The sequence below is a fragment of the Neoarius graeffei genome, chromosome 7 (genome assembly GCF_027579695.1).
Source record: "Neoarius graeffei isolate fNeoGra1 chromosome 7, fNeoGra1.pri, whole genome shotgun sequence".
NCBI classification, from domain to species: Eukaryota; Metazoa; Chordata; class Actinopteri; order Siluriformes; family Ariidae; genus Neoarius; species Neoarius graeffei.
Genome location: NC_083575.1, coordinates 58,915,006 through 58,935,392, shown reverse-complemented (window position 1 = coordinate 58,935,392; position 20,387 = coordinate 58,915,006). Strand labels below are relative to the sequence as shown.

Here is a 20,387-nt window from a genome sequence, read left to right as displayed (position 1 = left end):
GTATGCCACTTTTTTTTTTTTTTTTTTTAAACGGTCATGCTTAAAGGCTCGGAAACAAATGAGAAACCCACCTATTTGAATCTCCAATGCTATTAAGTAGAAATTCACTAGAAGCACTGATTAAAAAGTGCGAGTTATTTTGAAACTAATGTACCCAGAATTCTATTACAGCCTACAACTGCCAATTTATTCATAAACTATAAATTCACTCAATCCTCTACTGGATAATAATAATTCACGTTTGCTGCCTCACGACCTACAGGACTCCTAGTTTGATCCAGAGCCCTGGTTACTGTTGGGTGTGAACTTGCACATTTCTCCCCGTGTCCATGCAGGTTTCCTTCTACCTCCCAAATGCATGCTGGCAAGCAGATTGGCCAAATCATCTCTAGGTGTGTGTGTGCGTACCCTGTAACGGACTGGTGTTCCATTTAGGAAGCCTCTGACACAGTAGTCCTGGGTTAGGTTCCGGTTTCCCTACAACTCTAACCAGGATAAAGTGCTTACGGAAGACAAATAAATGAATGACACTTCATGTTCATAAACTTTTTTTTTTTTTTGCCAAGAAATATACGTAAATAAGTGTCTCCATTTAGATTTAAATAAGCAAATAATTGAGAGCCTTTGATAATTACTGCAATGATTATATTTCAGCTGATAATTCTTTTAACACTAACTGATGCAGTGATTAACTTCTCATTTCCTGAACTACCACGGTGGAAGATGTATCCTGTGCTCATGGGAAAGACAATTGTGTTTTAAAAGAGTCAAATTATTAGCCTGCATCGAGTAAAGAAAACAACTAAGCTTGCTGAAATTACTGGAATGGGGTTAATAACAGTCCAGTGCAACAACTTCATGGAACTGTGGTCAGAAAAAATAAATAAAAATCTTGATTGACCATGATAATTTAAAAACATGAAGTCAAATCTTAACGCAACAGCAGAACAAGACGATGTTTGATACTGGAAGCAAGAGCATTCCCATACACAATGTGACAAGATCTCAAGATTGGGATGAAACAGCTGTGTGGCGAGAAGAGGGGGAAAAAAAAATTTGTTTGCGACTAATGAAGAGAAAAGGCTTCAATTTGCTTGGGAGCATAAATATTGGACTCTGGAGCAATGGGGGAAAAAAAGGACATGTGGTTTGAAAAGTCCAGATTTACCCTTTTCCTGAGTGATGGGTATGTCAGGGTAAGAAGGGAAGCTCATGAAATGACGCAATCTTGCATGCATAGTGGCCACTGGACTGTGTTATGATCTGTGGTTGCTGCAGCTGGTCAGGTCGAGGCTCAGCAACGTTATGGGGCAATAAAATGAAGGTCAGCTGACGACCTGAAATATACTGAATGACCAGGTTCTCACATTGATGGATTTTTTCTTCCCTGATGGCACAGCCAGAAAATTAGGGCTCAGATTGTGAAACAGTGGGTCAGGTAGCACGAGGAATCATTTTTACAGAATTGGCCACCACAGAGTCGCGACCTTAACCCCACTGAAATCTTTGGGATGTGCTGGAAAAGACTTTATGCAGTGTTTCGACTGGCTCACCGTCAAAACAAGATCTTGAACGAAACTCTGGATGGAAAAATATTGTGACATTGCAGAAGGTTGTTGAAACAATGCCTCGGTGAATGCATTCCATAATCAAAGACTGGCCAGTGAAATATTAACATACTTTTTTTTTTTTCATCCAACTGTCAGGTTTGGATGATCCTGTGCCCACTGTGGCCTCAAATTCCTGTTCTTGGCTGACAGGAGAACCACCCAATATGGTCTGAGTTTTAGTATTTTGTTGTCCATTGTTAATTTTTTTTTGTTCAGAGACAAATTAAACTAGAGACCTGTGCAGGTCTGAGCTCAGCTTTTTTTCTGATTGGGAGATAAAAGCTATGGTACGTCATGTGGAATGTTCAGACCTGTTAGAAATACATTGACGCCAGGATTCGAAACGACGTTGCAAAATCTGTTCCTTTCCTGGACAGTACTCTAGACTGCTTGACCACAGAGGATTACATCACGAGCAGAGGTTATGTAATGTGGCACTTACATAGTGAGTACACAGTGGCACCACACCGCAACTGTGGAATCGCTACCTGAGGCTGGCACACCAAATACATTCTTAACACGCTCCAACTCATTTAAACATGCACATACAGACAGGCGCCTCTATAGGCTTCAGCCAAAGGCTGAGCCAAAAAGAAATTAAAATGTCAAGACCAAATATGTATTGTCATGTTGGACCTTAAAATGTTCCGTTGTGCGCGCGCGCGTGTAAAAGAAGAGTGCTCCGAGAGCACAATATCCCCTGCTGGCAACTATGTCTGGTAAAATGTGACTGAATTGAACCAAATTGCAATATGCGTATTACCGACATATAACAAAGAATTCTGTCAAGTTTTGTGAAATTCCTCCAAAAATTGTAAGAGGAGTTGATTTCAGAAGGTGAGTACCCTTCCCTGGATGGATGGACAGACATCGCCACGCCTTCAGGCCTTTCAGCCAGCGGGGGATAAAAATTGTGAAGCAAGTTGATTTCAGAAAGCAAGCACAACTTGATGAAATTGCCAAAGTTTGTTAATCATCAAGGGCAGAACTCCGGTAAAATTTGCCCAAATTAAATGAAATTTCAATCTGCATATACAGTAACTGTCATATAACCAAGCCATTTGCCAAGTTTGATGAAATTCCTCCACAAACTAAGAGGAGTTGATTTCAGAAGAATGTACACCCTCATGAAATTGTCAAAGCTAATCAAGGGTCAAAACTCTGGTAAAATTTTCACAAACAAAAATCAAATTGCAATCTGCGTATTACCGTCATGTAACAAGGCCTTTTGCCAAGCTTCGAGAAATTCGTCCAAAAATGGAGAGAGGAGTTGATATCAGTAGGCAAGCACACCTTCATGAAATTGTGAAAGTACAAGGCTGTTAATCAAGGGCCGTAACTCTGGTAAAACGCGACCGAATTGAACAAAACAAACAATATGCGTACTACCGACATATAACAATGCCTTTTGCCAAGTTTGGTGAAATTCCTCCACAAACTATGAGAGGAGTTGATTTCAGAAGGCGAACATACTCATGAAATTGTCAAAGTATAATCTTGTTAATCAAGGGCTCTAACTTTGGTCAGTTGTGACCGAATTGAAAGAAATTACAACATGCATACTACCGACATACAACAATGCCTCATCGAGTTTCATGAAATTCTTCCATAAACCGTGAGAGGAGTTGATTTCAGAAGGTGAGCACCCTTCCTGGAACGAACGGACGGACATGGCCACAATAGAATTCCCTTCAGGCTTTTTGGCCAGCGGAGGATAATTTTTTTTTTTTTAAAGTGTAGTGCCAAAACAAAGGACAGTTTGTTATATGGTTAAAGTTCCTATATATTCCTCATGTAGGCACTTGACTTAGGACATGACTTAAAAGACCTGAGCTTAAAGACTTAAATTGAGTTGAACTCTAGGATAATAATCCCCCTTCAGACCTTTCGGCCAGCGGGAGATAAACTCAAGACTTGGCTTGGACTTGCATTTTATTACTTGTGAGCATCTCTCATGCATGGTTTTTTTTTTGGGGGGGGGCACAGCTGACCTTAGTAATTTGGTCGGAGATGCTGTAGTCCAGTGAGCGAGCCACAGTGAGATACACGCGGTATTTGTTGAGCTGTGATGGAAGTTGTGCATGCTGGACAGACTTCAGATACTCCTCCAGGTTAGGGGGGTTCATGGTGGGACGCAGCTGGACCTGACAGTCACACTGAAAAACAAAGTTAATAAGCTAAAACATGCACATGTAAATCCTTCACAAGTCACATTAACTTGTCTTTTTCTCTGAATCATGAAAATTCAATTTCCAAGTAGCATGGGGCAACAATTTTTCTTCATTAGGATCACACAGTTAGCTAATTAGCCTTGTTAATGTCAGGACAATAAACCACAACTCAGATTTATAATTTACAGAAAGAATGTATATCAGCAGAATCCTCCTCTAAACAATGATCAACTTGCATTCCTTAGGAATATTTATATCGCTCATTTATCAGGAAAAATCTGTACCTCTCCTCATTTATCCAGTTCTCCAAATCAGCCAATCACATGGCATCAGCACAGTGCAGAAAATCATGCAGATACACGTCAAGATTTACACTTTACTCAATGTTCACATCAGACATCAAAATAGGGAAGGGAAAAAAAAAAAAAAAAAGTGATCTCCGTGACACTGACCGTGGCATGGATATTGGTGCCAGATGGCTGGTTTGAGTGGGCAGGTTCACAGTGTACATGAGTAGGCATGAGACAGAACTTTGTCTCAAATATCATGATACAAAAATACTGGCGAGACAAAACATGCTCATTATTCATTCTGAGAGAGATCGACCACATCTTACAAACTAGCCAGACATGACATTTGCATGTCTGCAAAACATGACATTTGCAAGTATTCTTCAAGGCAGTTAATAGTCCAAAATATTAAGCTAAATCAGAAGAAAACATTCTGATGTGTATCAAACACATGGTCCGCAGCCTCATTTCATTTGGCCTGCGTGAACTTGAGAAGAATACTGAAATGGTCCGTAGTCCTCTACTGCTCAACATTTTCACACTACCCAGAATTCACAGAGACCTGGAGCATAGCCATGTGAAGGGCAATTTCCGTAAACTGTTGGATGTACATGCACCCCAGGTTTCTATCATGGCTGACTTGATAGTGGCCCCGAGTTAAAATCAAAGCCTGTGTGTTGTGCTGGATGCAAGTCGCACTGGTGTCTAAATTGATTCAGCAGCATGTCTTATGTCGTGCTGGCAGAATATATATGGTGTAGTTGTTAGAATATATTAAATATAGACTAACTTTTTTTTTTTATATATAATTAGAAAAATCATGAAAAAGTTGATTTATTTCAGTAATTCCATTCAAAAAGTGAAACTTGTATAATGTATACATTCATTCCACACAGACTGATATATTTCAAGTGTTTATTTCTTTTAATTTTGATGATTATAACTGACCACTAATGAAAATCCCAAATTCAGTATCTCAGAAAATTAGAATATTGTGAAAAGGTTCAATATTGAAGACGCCTGGTGCCACACACTAAATCAGCTAATTAACTCAAAATACCTGCAAAGGCCTTTAAATGGTCTCAGTCTCATTCTGTAGGCGACACAATCATGGGGAAGACTGCTGACTTGACAGTTGTCCAAGAATACATTCAGACTGCACCCTGAAACGACCCATATCCGATTTTTTTGCCCATATGCGACCTGTATCCAATTTGTTATTGACAATCTGAACGACACAGATCCGATTTTTTCACATGTGACCCAGGCCGCTTGTATATGTGGTCCTAAATCCGATGCATATCCGATATTTTCACATGCGACTGCAGTCTGACCGAACAGGTCGCATTCATGCGACCTACACGTCATCAACAAGAGACAAACGTCACTATTCTGCGTTGGCTAATCCCACCTCTTTGGTGGAAAACAACAACATTTGTACAGTTTTCAGAATTTAAATAGACTTTTATAGAATTGATCAAGCTAATGGTGGATTTGGTAGGGACCTGGATGTTGATCTGTTAGCCTGATTAAATAAAACAGTTTCTATAACTGATTTATAACTTAAACCATCCTGTATTACAAGATTATAAGATTGTTCTGGAAATTTCCAGTAATTTGACACCTTTGGTCTCATTAGTCTGCTGCCCACGTTAATCAGATTATTGTGCGAGTTCCGCCACAAAAACCACATCACCACGTCTCGCCTCATCTCCATAGCAAACTGCACTGGTGTTTATGCACCTTGAGCCAGCGCTGAGAGAAGTTGCAGAATTCAGCTGGCTATAAACAATCTAAATAAATATTTATAAAAATGTAGAAAAAAAGTTTATTAATATGACGAAATAAATATGTGCAAATTATTAAGCCTGAATTAAGAGTTTGGTAATACAGCAGCCGTATCCCAAATGACTGCCTACTGAAGCTCGAGTGCACTATATAGAGTTTAAAAATCCATTACTTCCTAGTAACATGTAGTGCACTTATATAGAAATTAGAGACATATTTAGGAGTCAACCCTCGTTACCAGGCTACACGTTTTCATTTCAGTTCAGAAACAAAAACACACGAGACCTCACACTTTAACCAGATAATTAAACAAACAAAAAAAATAAATCATTAAACTTGAGTGCGCTTTTTTTTTTTTTGTTTACGTATTAGGTAGATGTGCTTAGTACGTGTCAATTTGCGCATGCGGGACACTTTTGGGTTGTTTTCCGTTCATATTGGAGATCGCATACAAGTCTCATATACTTGGTAATGTGAACGGCCTAACAAAAAAATCGGATTTCACAACAAATCGGATATGGGTCGTTTCAGGTTGCAGTCTGAACGTAGTGCAAAAGACGACGGACACCTTGCACAAGGAGGGCAAGACACAAAAGGCCGTTGCTAAAGAGGCTGGCTGTTCACAGAGCTCTGTGTCCAAGCACATTAATGGAGCACTTGCATGTGACGTCACAGCCGATCCAGATTGTGACAGACGCCATCTTGTCGGTCAAACGCCATATTCCGCCTTCTACTTCTGGTTCTACTTCTGCTTTTACTTCTACCTTTTCTTCTGGAAAACTCTACTATATACAATTCTACTACAACAGCTGCGGCTACAAGCTCTCCCTACCTGTGCATGTTTATGTTTTTTGTGTGTATTTTTGCGTGTTGTTCGTCTGTACCGGACTTCAATATCCACTACAACCGTATGGACTTACTGGACATTGGTTTCCAGCAGAAAATGACGGTTTGTAGCGATTTCCATCGCATGCACAACATTCCGGACGAGATAGCGAGACCAGCGGGGTCTCCGTGGATTGTTATCGGAAGCAAAGCGAAGGAGGCGGCGCCGGGAGCGGAAGCAAAAGCGAGGCTACAGGCAGAGCCGGCCTGTTGACTAAGCTCAGAAAACAGCCACTCAAATCTCCACTGCCAAGCCTCTACCTCTCCAACGCCAGATCCATGTAAACAAGACGGACGATTTGGAATTACAGCTGGAATTACCTTATTCTATAATCGGCTGGTCAGTGCTATACTCAATACTTAAGTGACTTACCCATCCAATGAGGATTCTTGTTTACAAGATGCCACATCTGAGTCGCTGACAAATCCTGAATTTCTGTAAAGATAACTGTCCAGAGATTTATAAGCACGCAGTGCTTCACCACTGAACAGCGAGGGAAAGTTAATGAGGTAATTATACACGTCTGGGTATTCCACCTCTGGCAGTTCAAAATCCGGTCGTGAAAACTCCGTCCGGTAAGCCATAAGGGTCATAAATCTGTAGATCGTTTATTTTAGACATATATCTAGTTATCTGTTCATTAGAAAAATGAGCTGTGTAGTCCGTCGGTTGAAATTGATCCATTCTGTACACGAGTGAAGCAGTATTCAGCTGTGTTTTTGACCGACAAGATGGCGGTTGTGTACTTTCCGGTCACGTGACTGCAAGATCTCTATAGAGAGGCGAAGGGAAGGAAAAGATGTGGTAGAAAAAAAAAAAAGCGTACAAGCAATAGGGATAACCGCACCCTGGAGAGGATTGTGAAACAAAACCCATTCAAAAATGTGGGGGAGATTCACAAAGACTGGACTGCAGCTGGAGTCAGTGCTTCAAGAACCACCACGCACAGACGTATGCAAGACATGGGTTTCAGCTGTCGCATTCCTTGTGTCAAGCCACTCTTGAACAAGAGAAAGCGTCAGAAGCGTCTCACCTGGGCTAAAGACAAAAAGGACTGGACTGCTGCTGAGTGGTCCAAAGTTATGTTCTCTGACGAAAGTAAATTTTGCATTTCCTTTGGAAATCAAGGTCTCAGAGTCTGGAGGAAGAGAGGAGAGGCACCGAATCCATGTTGCTTGAGGTCCAGTGTAAAAGTTTCCACAGTCAGTGATGGTTTGGGGTGCCATGTCATCTGCTGGTGTTGGTCCACTGTGTTTTCTGAGGTCAAAGGTCAACACAGCCGTCTACCAGGAAGTTTTAGAGCACTTCCTGCTTCTGACCAACTTTATGGAGATGCAGATTTCATTTTCCAACAGGACTTGGCACCTGCACACAGTGCCAAAGCTACCAGTACCTGGTTTAAGGACCATGGTATCCCTGTTCTTAATTGGCCAGCAAACTCACCTGACCTTAACCCCATAGAAAATCTATGGGGTATTGTGAAGAGGAAGATGCGATACGCCAGACCCAACAATGCAGAAGAGCTGAAGGCCACGATCAGAGCAACCTGGGCTCTCATAACACCTGAGCAGTGCCACAGACTGATCGACTCCATGCCACGCCACATTGCTGCAGTAATTCAGACAAAAGGAGCCCCAACTAAGTATTGAGTGCTGTACATGCTCATACTTTTCAGTTGGCCAACATTTTTAAAAATCCTTTTTTTGTATTGGTCTTAAGTAATATTCTAATGTTCTGAGATACTGAATTTGGGATTTTCATTAGTCGTCAGTTATAAATCATCAAAATTAAAAGAAATAAACATTTGAAAAATATATATCAGTCTGTGTGTAATGAATGAATATAATATACAAGTTTCACTTTTTGAATGGAATTACTGAAATAAAATAAAATCAACTTTATGATATTCTAATTATATGACCAGCACCTGTGTGCATATGTGTGCTATATATATATATATATATATATATATATATATATATATATATATATATGTATGTGTGTATATATATATATATATATATATATATATATATATATATATATATATATATATATATATATATATATATATATAAACCCTGTGGGCCTTCAGTGGCTCACAAAAATGCTGTTGTAGCCTCCGCACCATTTGATAGACCCGTTCGAGTCCAGTGATTTGATTTTTTGCATTACAAATTTTGTAATGACAACATGTACCAAATGTAAAGTCCCAAGAGATCAGCCATTTCTGAAATGTTCAAACCAGCCTGTCTAACACAGTTAGCCACCAAGATCACATTTTTCCCCCCGTTCCGATGCGTGATGTGAAAATTAATTGAAGCTCTTCATCCGTATCTGCATGATTTTATGCACTGTGCTGCTGCCACATGGGTGGCTGACTGAATAATTACATGAACGTGGGAAGAAAGTGGATAGTGAGTATGTTCAGGAACTGTGATACTAAAATCATACTGAGGAGACTAATTGCAATCATCACTTGAAGTCAGTCACCGGTAATGCATCCCTCACTGCAAGTTTCATTTTACTGCAATTCCTTTACAGAGTTAGTGAGGGAGTTAAAAAGATGACCAACTCTCAAGTCTGAACTACTTTATTAATACTGCTCCTTTCAACCTCTAATATATCTAATGTTTTCTCAAGTCATTAGCTGGACAGTCTGTCCTGGCCCCCCCCTCCCATCCTTGTAGTGCAGCTGCAGCCATGGTAACTCATGAGCCATCACACAGGAATAGCACAGCACATTCCATACGGTGTTTAGCATCAGCGTGATGCAGCGTCGAGACCCCAGCCAGAGAGCTGACAAGGCCTCTGTGGATTGGAACAGAAATATCAGCCTGTCTCTACAGCTGCCCATGGAAACACCCGGCAATGCGCACGTCAGTCTCCTGAGAGTGCACCCCCCCACCCACCTCTTCTTAATGAGGAACCAAGCGCACTCTTCTCCTTGCTGGCCCTCTAGTGTCTGCAAAAGTCTGAGCATGTAAAAAGGAAAAGAGGAGAGAGAGAAAGAAAAAAAAAAAAAATGTATAGCCTGCCATTCTTACCGGGAGCAGCGATCGGCCCTCGGACACGATGAGCACGTTAATATTGCAGGGGAATTCCATCTGGTGGTAGTTGAAGTCGTAATCAACCTTCTGCCAGGAGATCAGGTTCCCCAATGCTGTGATGTTACGTACACCTAGACCACAGTGATGCACAGGGCTTGATATAGCATACATGAGTGAAAGCATATGAAGCTATTCATTGAATTCAAGACCAGTGTGAACAAACGAGAGCTGCTCCACTCATGTATGACTAAATAATAAATGTGCATAAAAAAAGAATTCTGCTTATACCAGCTGAATAGAGTTTTTAACCAGAATTTATCCAGTAGGTCAATGTGCACGTTATTTCTAATAATAAACAAAAAGATAGTGTGGAAAGGAATGTAGGTGATTTTTAGAAACGGGAGGCACAGTGACAAATTCCAGTCTCAGTAACTCATGTAATGCAACACTGCACTACTGTTTTGCCGTACAGCTCTACAGTGTCTACACCCTATCTACAGGGTTTCCCCAGGTTTGACCACCATAAATTTAAGACTTTAAGACCTTTTTAAGACCACTTAAATGAGAATTAAGACCTACATCGCACCCATTATGCGGTCGTAGAGCACCAGACCAAATTCCCAATAATGACAAATGTTTCAAGTAAAAATAAATTTTATTATAAAAATTATATACTTAAGTCATTATGTACATTGCTTGTCGAATCTTCACATTCAAGACACACACACAAAAAAAAAAAAGTCTAAACCTGGAAGAAAGGAGCACAACGTAGGGTCCAAGTCATGGCCTTAAAAGGTACACAAAAATGCAAGAGGCATACCAACACGTTAATGCCAAAAGGTGTGCACTCACCAGTCAAAAAGCCAAACTGAGGGCCTCACTCGAGGCCTAAAGAACGGTCTCTGAACTAATTATGACCATGCACACAGAGATGATACTTAAAATAAAAAAAGTGATGTGGGTGTTTTTTTTTTTTTTTTAAATAAAATATCAAAACATTCACAACACTCTAAACAGACAAACTCTTTGTCTTATGCCGCTTTTCCACTACAAACGCGGCTGAGTGGGGCTGAGCCGTGCCGTGCTGAGTTGGGCTGAGTTGAGCTGAGCGGGGCTGTTGGAGTTGCATTTCGACTACAACCACGCTGAACCGTGCTGGCTGGAAGTGGGTGGACACATTGGGTGGAGTTAGCGAAAGTGGGTGGACGTCACGTGATGTCGTTAAACAGCGCAAACAGTGACAGTGAGCTTTTAAGCGGTAGTCTCACGACCCGAATAGTAAACAATAAACATGGAGGACATGGAGTCGTTAGTGTTGCTGGTCTTGGTGCTGTGGCTTGTTGTCACCGACAACGCCAACAGATACTGGCAAGAGCGTATAGATGAGGCGAGGCGCATAAGGCTTCATAATTCTCGTAATTCTTCTTCTTCTTCTTCCGGGTTTACAGATCCCAGCGTGCTCGCGGGGCGTGTGTGGGCATGTGAGGACACTCCTCCTCACCAATCAGTGCACAGGGGAGTGTCTGCTCACGCCCCCAGCCTCACTCGGCTCGGTTTGGCTCGCTTCAGCCCCACTCCAAAACGGTGCGAGTTTTAGGGGCTAAGCAGGGCTGAAGCGAGCTGAGTCATGCTGTTCTTTGGTAGTCGAAACGCGAGCCGTGTCGGGCTGAAGTGAGCTGAAGCGAGCTGAAAAAGGGTAGTGGAAAAGGGCCATTAGTTTCCCAGCACTTGCTTCAACCATTTTACATTTTGTACCCTTGTAAACGAGGGAGGGATTGAGATACAGAGGGGCATAGATAGATAAGAGACGAGGGGGATAGATGGGAAGAGAGAGAGAAGAGGTAAGCCTAAAGTCTCTTAAAGGTGCACAAAAATGCAATTGGCATACCAATACATTGGTACAATGGTGTGCACTCACCAGTCAAAAAGCCAAACTGAGGGCCCAACTCAAGGCCTAAAGAACGGTCTCTAAACTAATTATGACCATGCACCCAGAGATGATAAACAGACGAACTCTTTGCCTTAGTTTCCCAGCATTCAACTTGCTTCAACCATTTTACATTTTGAAGAATAAAAAGAAATGTAAATACTCCTAGTAAACAAGGGAGGGAGGGAAGACATAGATGTGGAGGTGGATAGATAAGAGACACAATGAGATAAATAGATAGATAGGAAAGAGGTATACAGATGGATAAGAGATTGATAGGAGAGAGTGGTAGACAGACATAAGAGATAGATAGGAGAGAGGAGAGGAAAGATAAAAAGATAGATAGAATAGTGAGATATATAGATGGATAGGACAGAGTGGTAGACAGTTAAGAAAGAGATAGACTGACAGATAGATAGAAGATAGACAGACAGGAGAGAGCGAGCGATAGACAGATATATATGAGAGAGTGAGTAAGAGAGAGAGACAGATAGATAGGAGAGTGGTGACAGTAGATCACAATAAACATGAAATTACAATAGTACCTATAGGTTTCTAAGCTGAACACCTTTGGCAACAATCTCATCTATATTCTTAAGTTCAGCCTGTTTTTCTCTGTGGCTCCTCCTGAAAGCATTCGATTTTGAAATTAATTCAGCCATCTTGCTCCCTTGTTTCGTTTCCGCCTTCTCTGCTAAACTGTCTGCATCCCTTACTAGGCTATCACACACTTGCTGAACAGATAACCTTTTCTTTTTCAATTGCTGCAATTCCTCCTCAATTGCTTTTCGCTTCAGGCCCTGTGCTTCTGATGTCTTTTTTGCTTTTTGGTTTCGAGGTGCATTCTGTATCTGCTCCTTGCAGACACAACTGACGAAAGAAGTCCTGATGTTAGAGGAACCTTTAAGGCACCTCCGTGAAGCGATACATAATCACAAACGATTCACAACACAAATGATCACAAACACTTACTTTAAAATGTTTCAGTAGGTCTTCAGCTTTTGTGAGACCCATAAACTGGAAGCCAAGATATCTGGAGTTCACATGGTCGCCACTCCAGTACCGGAGGTGGATGTCCATTGTTTACTTTTCGTCGTCTTGTTAAGACTTTTGTCGAACATTATGACGAATCCACCACTTGCCTCGTTAACGTCTTTGACCAACTCCTTCGTTATATAAGGAGCAAGACCAGAGGTGGGTAGTAACGCGCTACATTTACTCCGTTACATTTACTTGAGTAACTTTTTGGATGAATTGTACTTGTAAGAGTAGTTTTAATGCAGCATACTTTTTACTTTTACTTGAGTGTATTTGTGAAGAAGAAGCGGTACTTTTACTCCGTTACATTGGGCTATATTCTGCTCGTTACTCGCTACTTTATTTTTATTGATCCATGCGATGCGTGGTCTGTTTATTTATGTTTTGTCGAGACTTCCAGCAGAGGCTCTGTCACATGACCGCATCTCACCGATCACATGGAGCAGCCAGAGCCATAGTGGGAGGAGCTATGGTTTAACTCCGTTTCGCCAATCAAACAGAGCCAAGCCGCCACGCGCGCCCGCACACAAAATTCCCGCGGCAAGAGCAGTCCAGGTGGAAAAGAGCACGGAAGCAGAAGAAAAATGGCAGAGACAGCGGCCAGCGTTTCTCATCAAGCTGAAGAGGCACACCCCTGGCCACACATACAAACCATGTTCACTCTCCAAACAACAAAAAATAGTTATGTTATGCGGTGTCACATGTGTCTCCCCAAACCAGTACACGTTTCAGCTTATAAAAACTCAACGCCGAATCTGAGAAAAAAACATTGCGGTAAGTAGGCTGTGTGCTTTTGGCTGTCTTCGTAGACAGACGTTAGCCCTGTTGTAACATCATAAATAACTGTAAAATACATTGTTTTGTGGAAATGTATTGACGCACTGCGGTCTCAGATGGCAAGATAACACACACACACACACACGAGAACCAAGAAATAAAACTACAAAAAAAAATCTTCCTAACAATCACTTTTTATTGATGTGAAACCAAAAAATGCTCATGAAAATAAGGTTGCTCGCCTAATGTCAGCTCCTCAATAGCGTTACAGTTGTACACGGCTCTGGTCAAAAACTGGAAATGGAAGACTGGAAAACTTACTAAATAACAAAACGCGTAACATATCGTTTGTGAAATCTCCATTTTTCAAGCTACTGTATTTGTTGTGGATTAGAGGGATTTGTGAAGACTTTAGGTGTTTTTTTTCTGTGAAATTTGTTTTATTATTTGTCTACAAGTGCTTGTTCACAAAAGGAAGGGTATTAGCTTGTTAGCTTGACCGCTTGCTAGCAAGCCCCACCACCACCCAGCCAAGCTGAGCACTGGCAGCTAGTTAGCAACCTTTTTGCTTGTTACTTCCACTTGCTAACTCCTCTGCGAGATGGATCCAGTAAACAACTTTTTGGGAGATGAAAGGATTAACATCGTTGATCGCATCTTACAGGATTATTTCCAGTCTTTTTCGTATGAGGAGATATTACGTGTGATGTTCAGCTGCTGTTAAAGCTGAACAGTCACTTCACGGAGTGAACGTGCACAGTGTTATGGTTTATGTGCAGACTGCCTTGAGCTTCTTGTTATTGTTAATACACAGAACTACACACACACACAGTTTGTGTGTGAAATATATATGAAATCTCTGCCTGTTATGACATCCTGATCAATAAACAAAAGTTACTCAGCAGTTACTCAGTACTTGAGTAGATTTTTCACTCAGTACTTTTTACTCTTACTCAAGTAATTAATTGGACGACTACTTTACTTTTACTTGAGTAATATTATTCTAAAGTAACAATACTCATACTTGAGTACAATTTTTGGCTACACTACCCACCTCTGAGCAAGACTGAATTTTATGCAAGACGTTTTGTTTTTCCACAGGAGAATGTTGAAGCGACTTCCGAGTCTGGGAACACAGCCTTAGAGTTCGCTTATGCCTTCATTCGAGCTGTACAAGTGGCGTTCCGTAATTGTTTTTAAAATCCAGAGCACCTCTGCCCGAAGTGTCGGGGTTCCACCGACACCCATCATGCCACTGCTCGGCCCTTGTGTTGTTGCTAGCCTTGCCGATGATGTCTGGCTTGGCTGATGCTGCTGACGTTCGACAGTGGTGCTAGTGCCAACTCCAGGTGCGTTCGGAGATTGAACCGTGCAGAACTGAGCGATGGGCTGGTGGTGGTGGAGGGCAGATGCAAATGTGCTTTGAGCTCTTCATGTGAGACTTGAAAGCGAAAGGACGTATAGTGGACAACTTGAAGGTCTTTTGACAAACACAGCATCTTGCTTCAACGTCGCTTCCAGGAACCTCCCTCACCCAATCATGATATCTTTCATCTGAAAGCCACTGCTGATTAAAACGACACTTCCCCATGCTGCGATTCGTGGAGTCTCCTCTCCACCACAGACTCCGACGATTGCGCCGTCGCGAAAATGCATCAATATTGTTTCTTTCTTTGCGCATACTCCAAGAAATTCACTGATGTTACGCAAAACCCACATTTTCACATTGTAGAATAGTATGAGTAAATTTAAGACCTTTGTTTAAAAAATGAAGACTTGGGCAAAGCAATTTAAGACCTTTTAAGGCCTTAATTTTGGAATATTAAATTTAAGACTTTTAAGACCCCGTGGCTACCATGTATCTAAAGCAGACAGACTGACTTCTGTCACGCTACACTGTGCGTGCGCATGCTCAGCACGTGAGAAAAGAATATACTAGTGCATCTCAATCAGAATATCATGATAAAGTTTAATATTTCCCACCAGTTATTTAAGTAAAAATGTAATGTTTTCTAGGCTCATTACACGTAAACAAGGTTTCAAGCATTTCTATTTTAATTTTGATAATTACGGACTCCAGTATATACACACAAATAAAAATACATGAGAATTTCATTTCGAGTTTGAGTAAAACAAACAGTAGAAATACCATGCATCTCTGTCTAGTTCAGTACACACAACCACAATCATGAGGAAGACTGCTGACTTGACACTCGTCCAGAAGATTATCAGGGACACCCTCCACAAGGAGGGTAAGTCACAGGTAATTGCTAAAAAGGCTGGCTGGAAAAGGTGCACAAGCAACAGGGATGACCGCAGCCTTGAGAGGATTGTCAAGAGAAGTCGACTCAAGAACTTGGAAGAGCTTCACAAGGAGTGGACTGAGACTGGTGTCAGTGCATCAAGAGCCACCACACACAGACATCTTCAGGAAAGGGGCTACAACTGTAATATTCATAAGATCAAGCCACTCCTTGATATTAAGTCTTACCTGGACTAAGCAGAGAAAAAAAACTGGACTGTTACTCAGTGGTCCAAATGCCTCTTTTCAGATGAAAGTAAATTTTGCAGTTCATTTGGAAATCAAGGTCCTAGAGTCTGGAGGAAGAGTGGAGAGGCACAGGAAGCAAGGTGTTTGAAGTCCAGTGTGAAGTTTCCACAGTCTGTGATGACTTGTCATCCACTCATGTTGGTCTACAGTGTTTTCTCAAGTCCAAAGTCACAGCAGCTGGTTTTTAGAGCACTTAATGCTTTCATGTGCTGACAAGCTTTATGGAGATGCTGATTTCCTTTTCCAGCAGGACTTAGCACCTGCCCACAGTGCCAAAACTACTACCAAATGGTTTGCTGACCATGATATTACTGTGTTTAATTAGCCAGCAAACTCGCCTGAGACCATCCTTAAAAAAAAAAAAAAATCCGTTTCATGTCCACCGGGTGAGCAAAATAATTTTCAGTAGGGAGGGAGGGATTTTTTTTATTATATACATACATGGATGGATAAGAAATTGCAATGCTGTGTTTGCTTTTTCTTTCAGTACTTTTTTATTACAAAAGCAGACACATTTAATAAAATATTAAGATCTATTAGGTTCTCCTACAGATCTGTCAGGGTCATTAACAAAGTAGGTAATGAATTTCGCATAACAAAACTCAAAAGCTGTTTGTAATGTCTCGGATGGATCAAAATCAAATGAATTTTCCGGAATGCGTAAATGTCAAGTTCAATTTTAGATTTACAAACCCGAAAAAAAATGTCAAAAAACTGGCGTTAAAAAAAAAAAAAAAAATTTCAACCGCACAAACGGCACTCACCCAGCGGACCGGAAACAGAACATTTTTTAATAATAGCCTGACCTGAACCCCAGAGAGAATGGGCTATTGTGAAGAGGAAGATGAGAAACACCCGACCAAAAAATACAGACAAGCTGAAGGTCGCTATCAAAGCAACCTGGGCTTCAGTAACACCTCAGCAGTGCCACAGGCTGATCGCCTCCATCCCATGCCGTACTGAAGCAGTAATTCGTGGTAAAAGGAGCCCCAACCAAGTATTGAGTGTATAAATGAACATAGTTTTCAGCAGTTGGACATTTCTGTTTTGTAAATCCTTTTTTGATTTGTCTTAAATATTCTAATAATTTGAAATACTGGATTTCTGATTTTCATGAGCTGTAAGGCCATAATCATCAAAATTAAAAAAAAAAAAAATCCTTGACATACATTTTCACTTTACGTGTAATGAATATGGAATATATGAAAGTTTTGTGAATTCAATCTCACACACAAAAAAAGCCACACCTCACTTTCACGATATTCTAATTGTTTGAGATGCACGTGTGTGTGTGTGTGTGTGTGTGTGTGTGTGTGTGTGTATACACATTTTCAAATTGATACCAACAAATAATGTCAGAATGCCACAAGAAAAACCTAAAGCTGTTTTTATCCCCCAATCATTCAGCAGTAGCAGGTAATGTGCCTTTAAATCTAGTACTGAATAAGCAGTGTTTGGATTTTCAAATGACGAACATTCACACCTTCAGATACAACAGTTCAAGCTGAAGCCTGGTTTTATGTATCGGGGAAGAGGCTGAGGACGCCATCAAGTGCACACTTGTCTCTTTAACATCAAGCAATTTTGATCACTAGACTAGACACTCCTCCAATGTTTACACAAACCCATCCAAAAATCACATCTTTAAAACTGTTTTGCACCCCGATGCAGCAGCGCATCTTACACTGACCATGAACATAGTGCTGTGGCAGTGTTCTGACCTGTTGTGTCCAGTTGACCTTGCTCAAGCTGCGTCTCATCCAGAACGAGAGAGGTGTTTTTGCTCAGCTGCAACGCTCCACTTACTAGCCGGTTGGCTGTGTAGTCTTTCCGCGGCACCATGCACTGCGTGTTCATGTTGTGGAGACTCATACATAGCCGATATGACTGCACAGAGTACAACTTGGTCATTTAAAGACTAAATATAGAGATAACTGGGGGAGAAGAAAGAAAAACAACCCAATTATTCTACAACACCTATTCTGCAATACTTACAGATGGCACAAGCTGCTGGATGATTTGGTAGAGCTGTTCTGTATAGGGGGGAGTGTGTGGGCAGCCGCTGACATTCAGTGCAAATTTACCCAGAGGAAGAACATCTCGTCTGGCATACCTACGAGATGATTATGCACATAGTATGAGGAAATCAGGCCTTATGCATGCGTTATGTTAGATATTGACGAGCTGAGCCTGAATGACTCATGTAATCATAGATAATCTGAGACGTCCACTTAAGGTGGACGGAATAAACTGCTACAGATTCACCACATTCCTGCTGCTCATTGTAGGACTAAAGTACAGATATGGCATACTAAAAACAATGACTAAAACATGAAGGTGTGCACGGTTATAAGACAGAGCTGTTCTGTATGGGGGGGGGGGGGGGGGCAGCCGCTGTCATTTATCTTATGGCAGTTAAACAGGTCACCCCCTATCCAGCCTCACGTTTTTCTCTGTTTAGATTAATAATAAAATCCCTAGCTATAGAGATCTTGCAGTCACGTGACCGAAAAGTACACAACCCCCATCTTGTCGGTCAAAAACATCGCTGAATACTGCTGCACTCGTGTACAGAATGGATCAATTTCAACCGACGGACTACACAGCTCATTTTTCTAATGAACAGATAACTAGATATATGTCTAAAATAAACGATCTACAGATTTGTGACCCTTATGGCTTTCCGGACGGAGTTTTCACGACCGGATTTTGAACTGCCAGCGGAATACCCGGACGTGTATGATTACCTCATTAACTTTCCCTCGCTGTTCAGTGGTGAAGCACTGCATGCTTATAAATCTCTGGACAGTTATCTTTACAGAAATTCAGGATGTGTCAGTGACTCAGATGTGGCATCTTGTAAACAAGAAAATAATCCTCATTGGATGGGTAAGTCACTTAAGTATTGAGTATAGCACTGACCAGCCGATTATAGAATAGAATAAGGTAATTCCAAATCGTCCGTCTTGTTTACATGGATCTGGCATTGGAGAGGTAGAGGCTTGGCAGTGGAGGTTTGAGTAGCTGTTTTCTGAGCTTAGTCAACAGGCCGGCTCTGCCTGTAGCCTCGCTTTTGCTTCTGCTCCCGGTGCCGCCTCCTTCGCTTTCGATAACAATCCACGGAGACCCCGCTGGTCTCGCCCGGAATGTTATTTATTTATTTATTTTTTCTCGTCCGGAATGTTGTGCATGCGATGGAAATCGCTACAAACCGTCATTTTCTGCTGGAAACCAATGTCCAGTAAGTCCATACGGTTGTAGTGGATATTGAAGTCCGGTACAGACGAACAACACGCAAAAATACACACAAAAAACATAAAAAAAACCGTGCACAGCTAGGGAGAGCTTGTAGCCGCAGCCGTTGTAGTAGAATTGTATATAGTAGGGTTTTCCAGAAGAAAAGGTAGAAGTAAAAGCAGAAGTAGAACCAGAAGTAGAAGGCGGAATATGTCGTTTGACCGACACGATGGCGTCTGTCACAATCTGGATCGGCTGTGACGTCACATGCAAGTGCTCCATTCATATTATGGAGAAATAAAAAAAAAAAAAAAGTAGAGGCAGGTCCACTGCCCTGAAACCTTACTGACTTAGAAGCAGCAGCAGCCTTTGTCACATGCACACTCAAGCACAGTGAAATTCATCCTCTGCATTTAACCTATCTGAAATAGTGAACACGCACACATACCCAGAGTAGTGGGCAGTTATGCTACAGCGCCCAGGGAGCAGTTGGGGGTTCGATACCTTGCTCAAGGGCACTTCAGCCCAAGGCCACCCTATGTTAACCTAACCACATGCCTCTGGACTGTGGGGGAAACCCATACAGACACGGAGAGAACATGCAAACTCCACACAGAAGTGCCCCCCCATCGGTCACTGGGCTTGAACCCAGAACCTTCTTGCTATGAAGCAATGGTGCTAACCACCACACCACTGTGCCACCCAGAGAATGCACCAACACCTAAGACTCCTATTATAAACATTAAACACCTCCTTACAGAAAAGTTCATCATAACAACTAGATGTTTTTCTTTGTTAAATGTTTTGAGAAGCCTCGGATTACTGAAGTGTGCATCATACAACTACCTGTAAATGAGTTTTTTACAATATGTATTACATCGAGCACATTCATATAAAACTGATTTGCCTTGCAGCAATTATAAACAAGAGAGTGGTCTGAGAGCACAATATCCCCCGCTACAATATATTGCAAACGAAATTGCAATATGCATATTACTGTCCTATAACAAAGCCTTTTGCCAAGTTTTATGAAATTCCTCCAAAAATTGTGACAGGAGTTGA

The 20,387-nt window shown here is 41.4% G+C and overlaps 1 protein-coding gene across 2 annotated transcripts in view; it reads right to left on the bottom strand.

Moving 5' to 3' along the window:
- Nucleotides 1-20,387, bottom strand: part of mcmbp (minichromosome maintenance complex binding protein) — a 34,980-nt gene that overhangs the window by 1,683 nt on the left and 12,910 nt on the right. For both annotated transcript variants that reach the window (XM_060926084.1, XM_060926085.1), the window contains exons 11-14: nt 18,084-18,201; nt 17,810-17,975; nt 9,793-9,926; nt 3,602-3,766 (exon numbers count right to left, since the gene is read on the bottom strand). In XM_060926084.1, the coding sequence (XP_060782067.1) occupies nt 3,602-3,766; nt 9,793-9,926; nt 17,810-17,975; nt 18,084-18,201 (583 nt within the window). The remainder of the gene's footprint in view (nt 1-3,601; nt 3,767-9,792; nt 9,927-17,809; nt 17,976-18,083; nt 18,202-20,387) is intronic.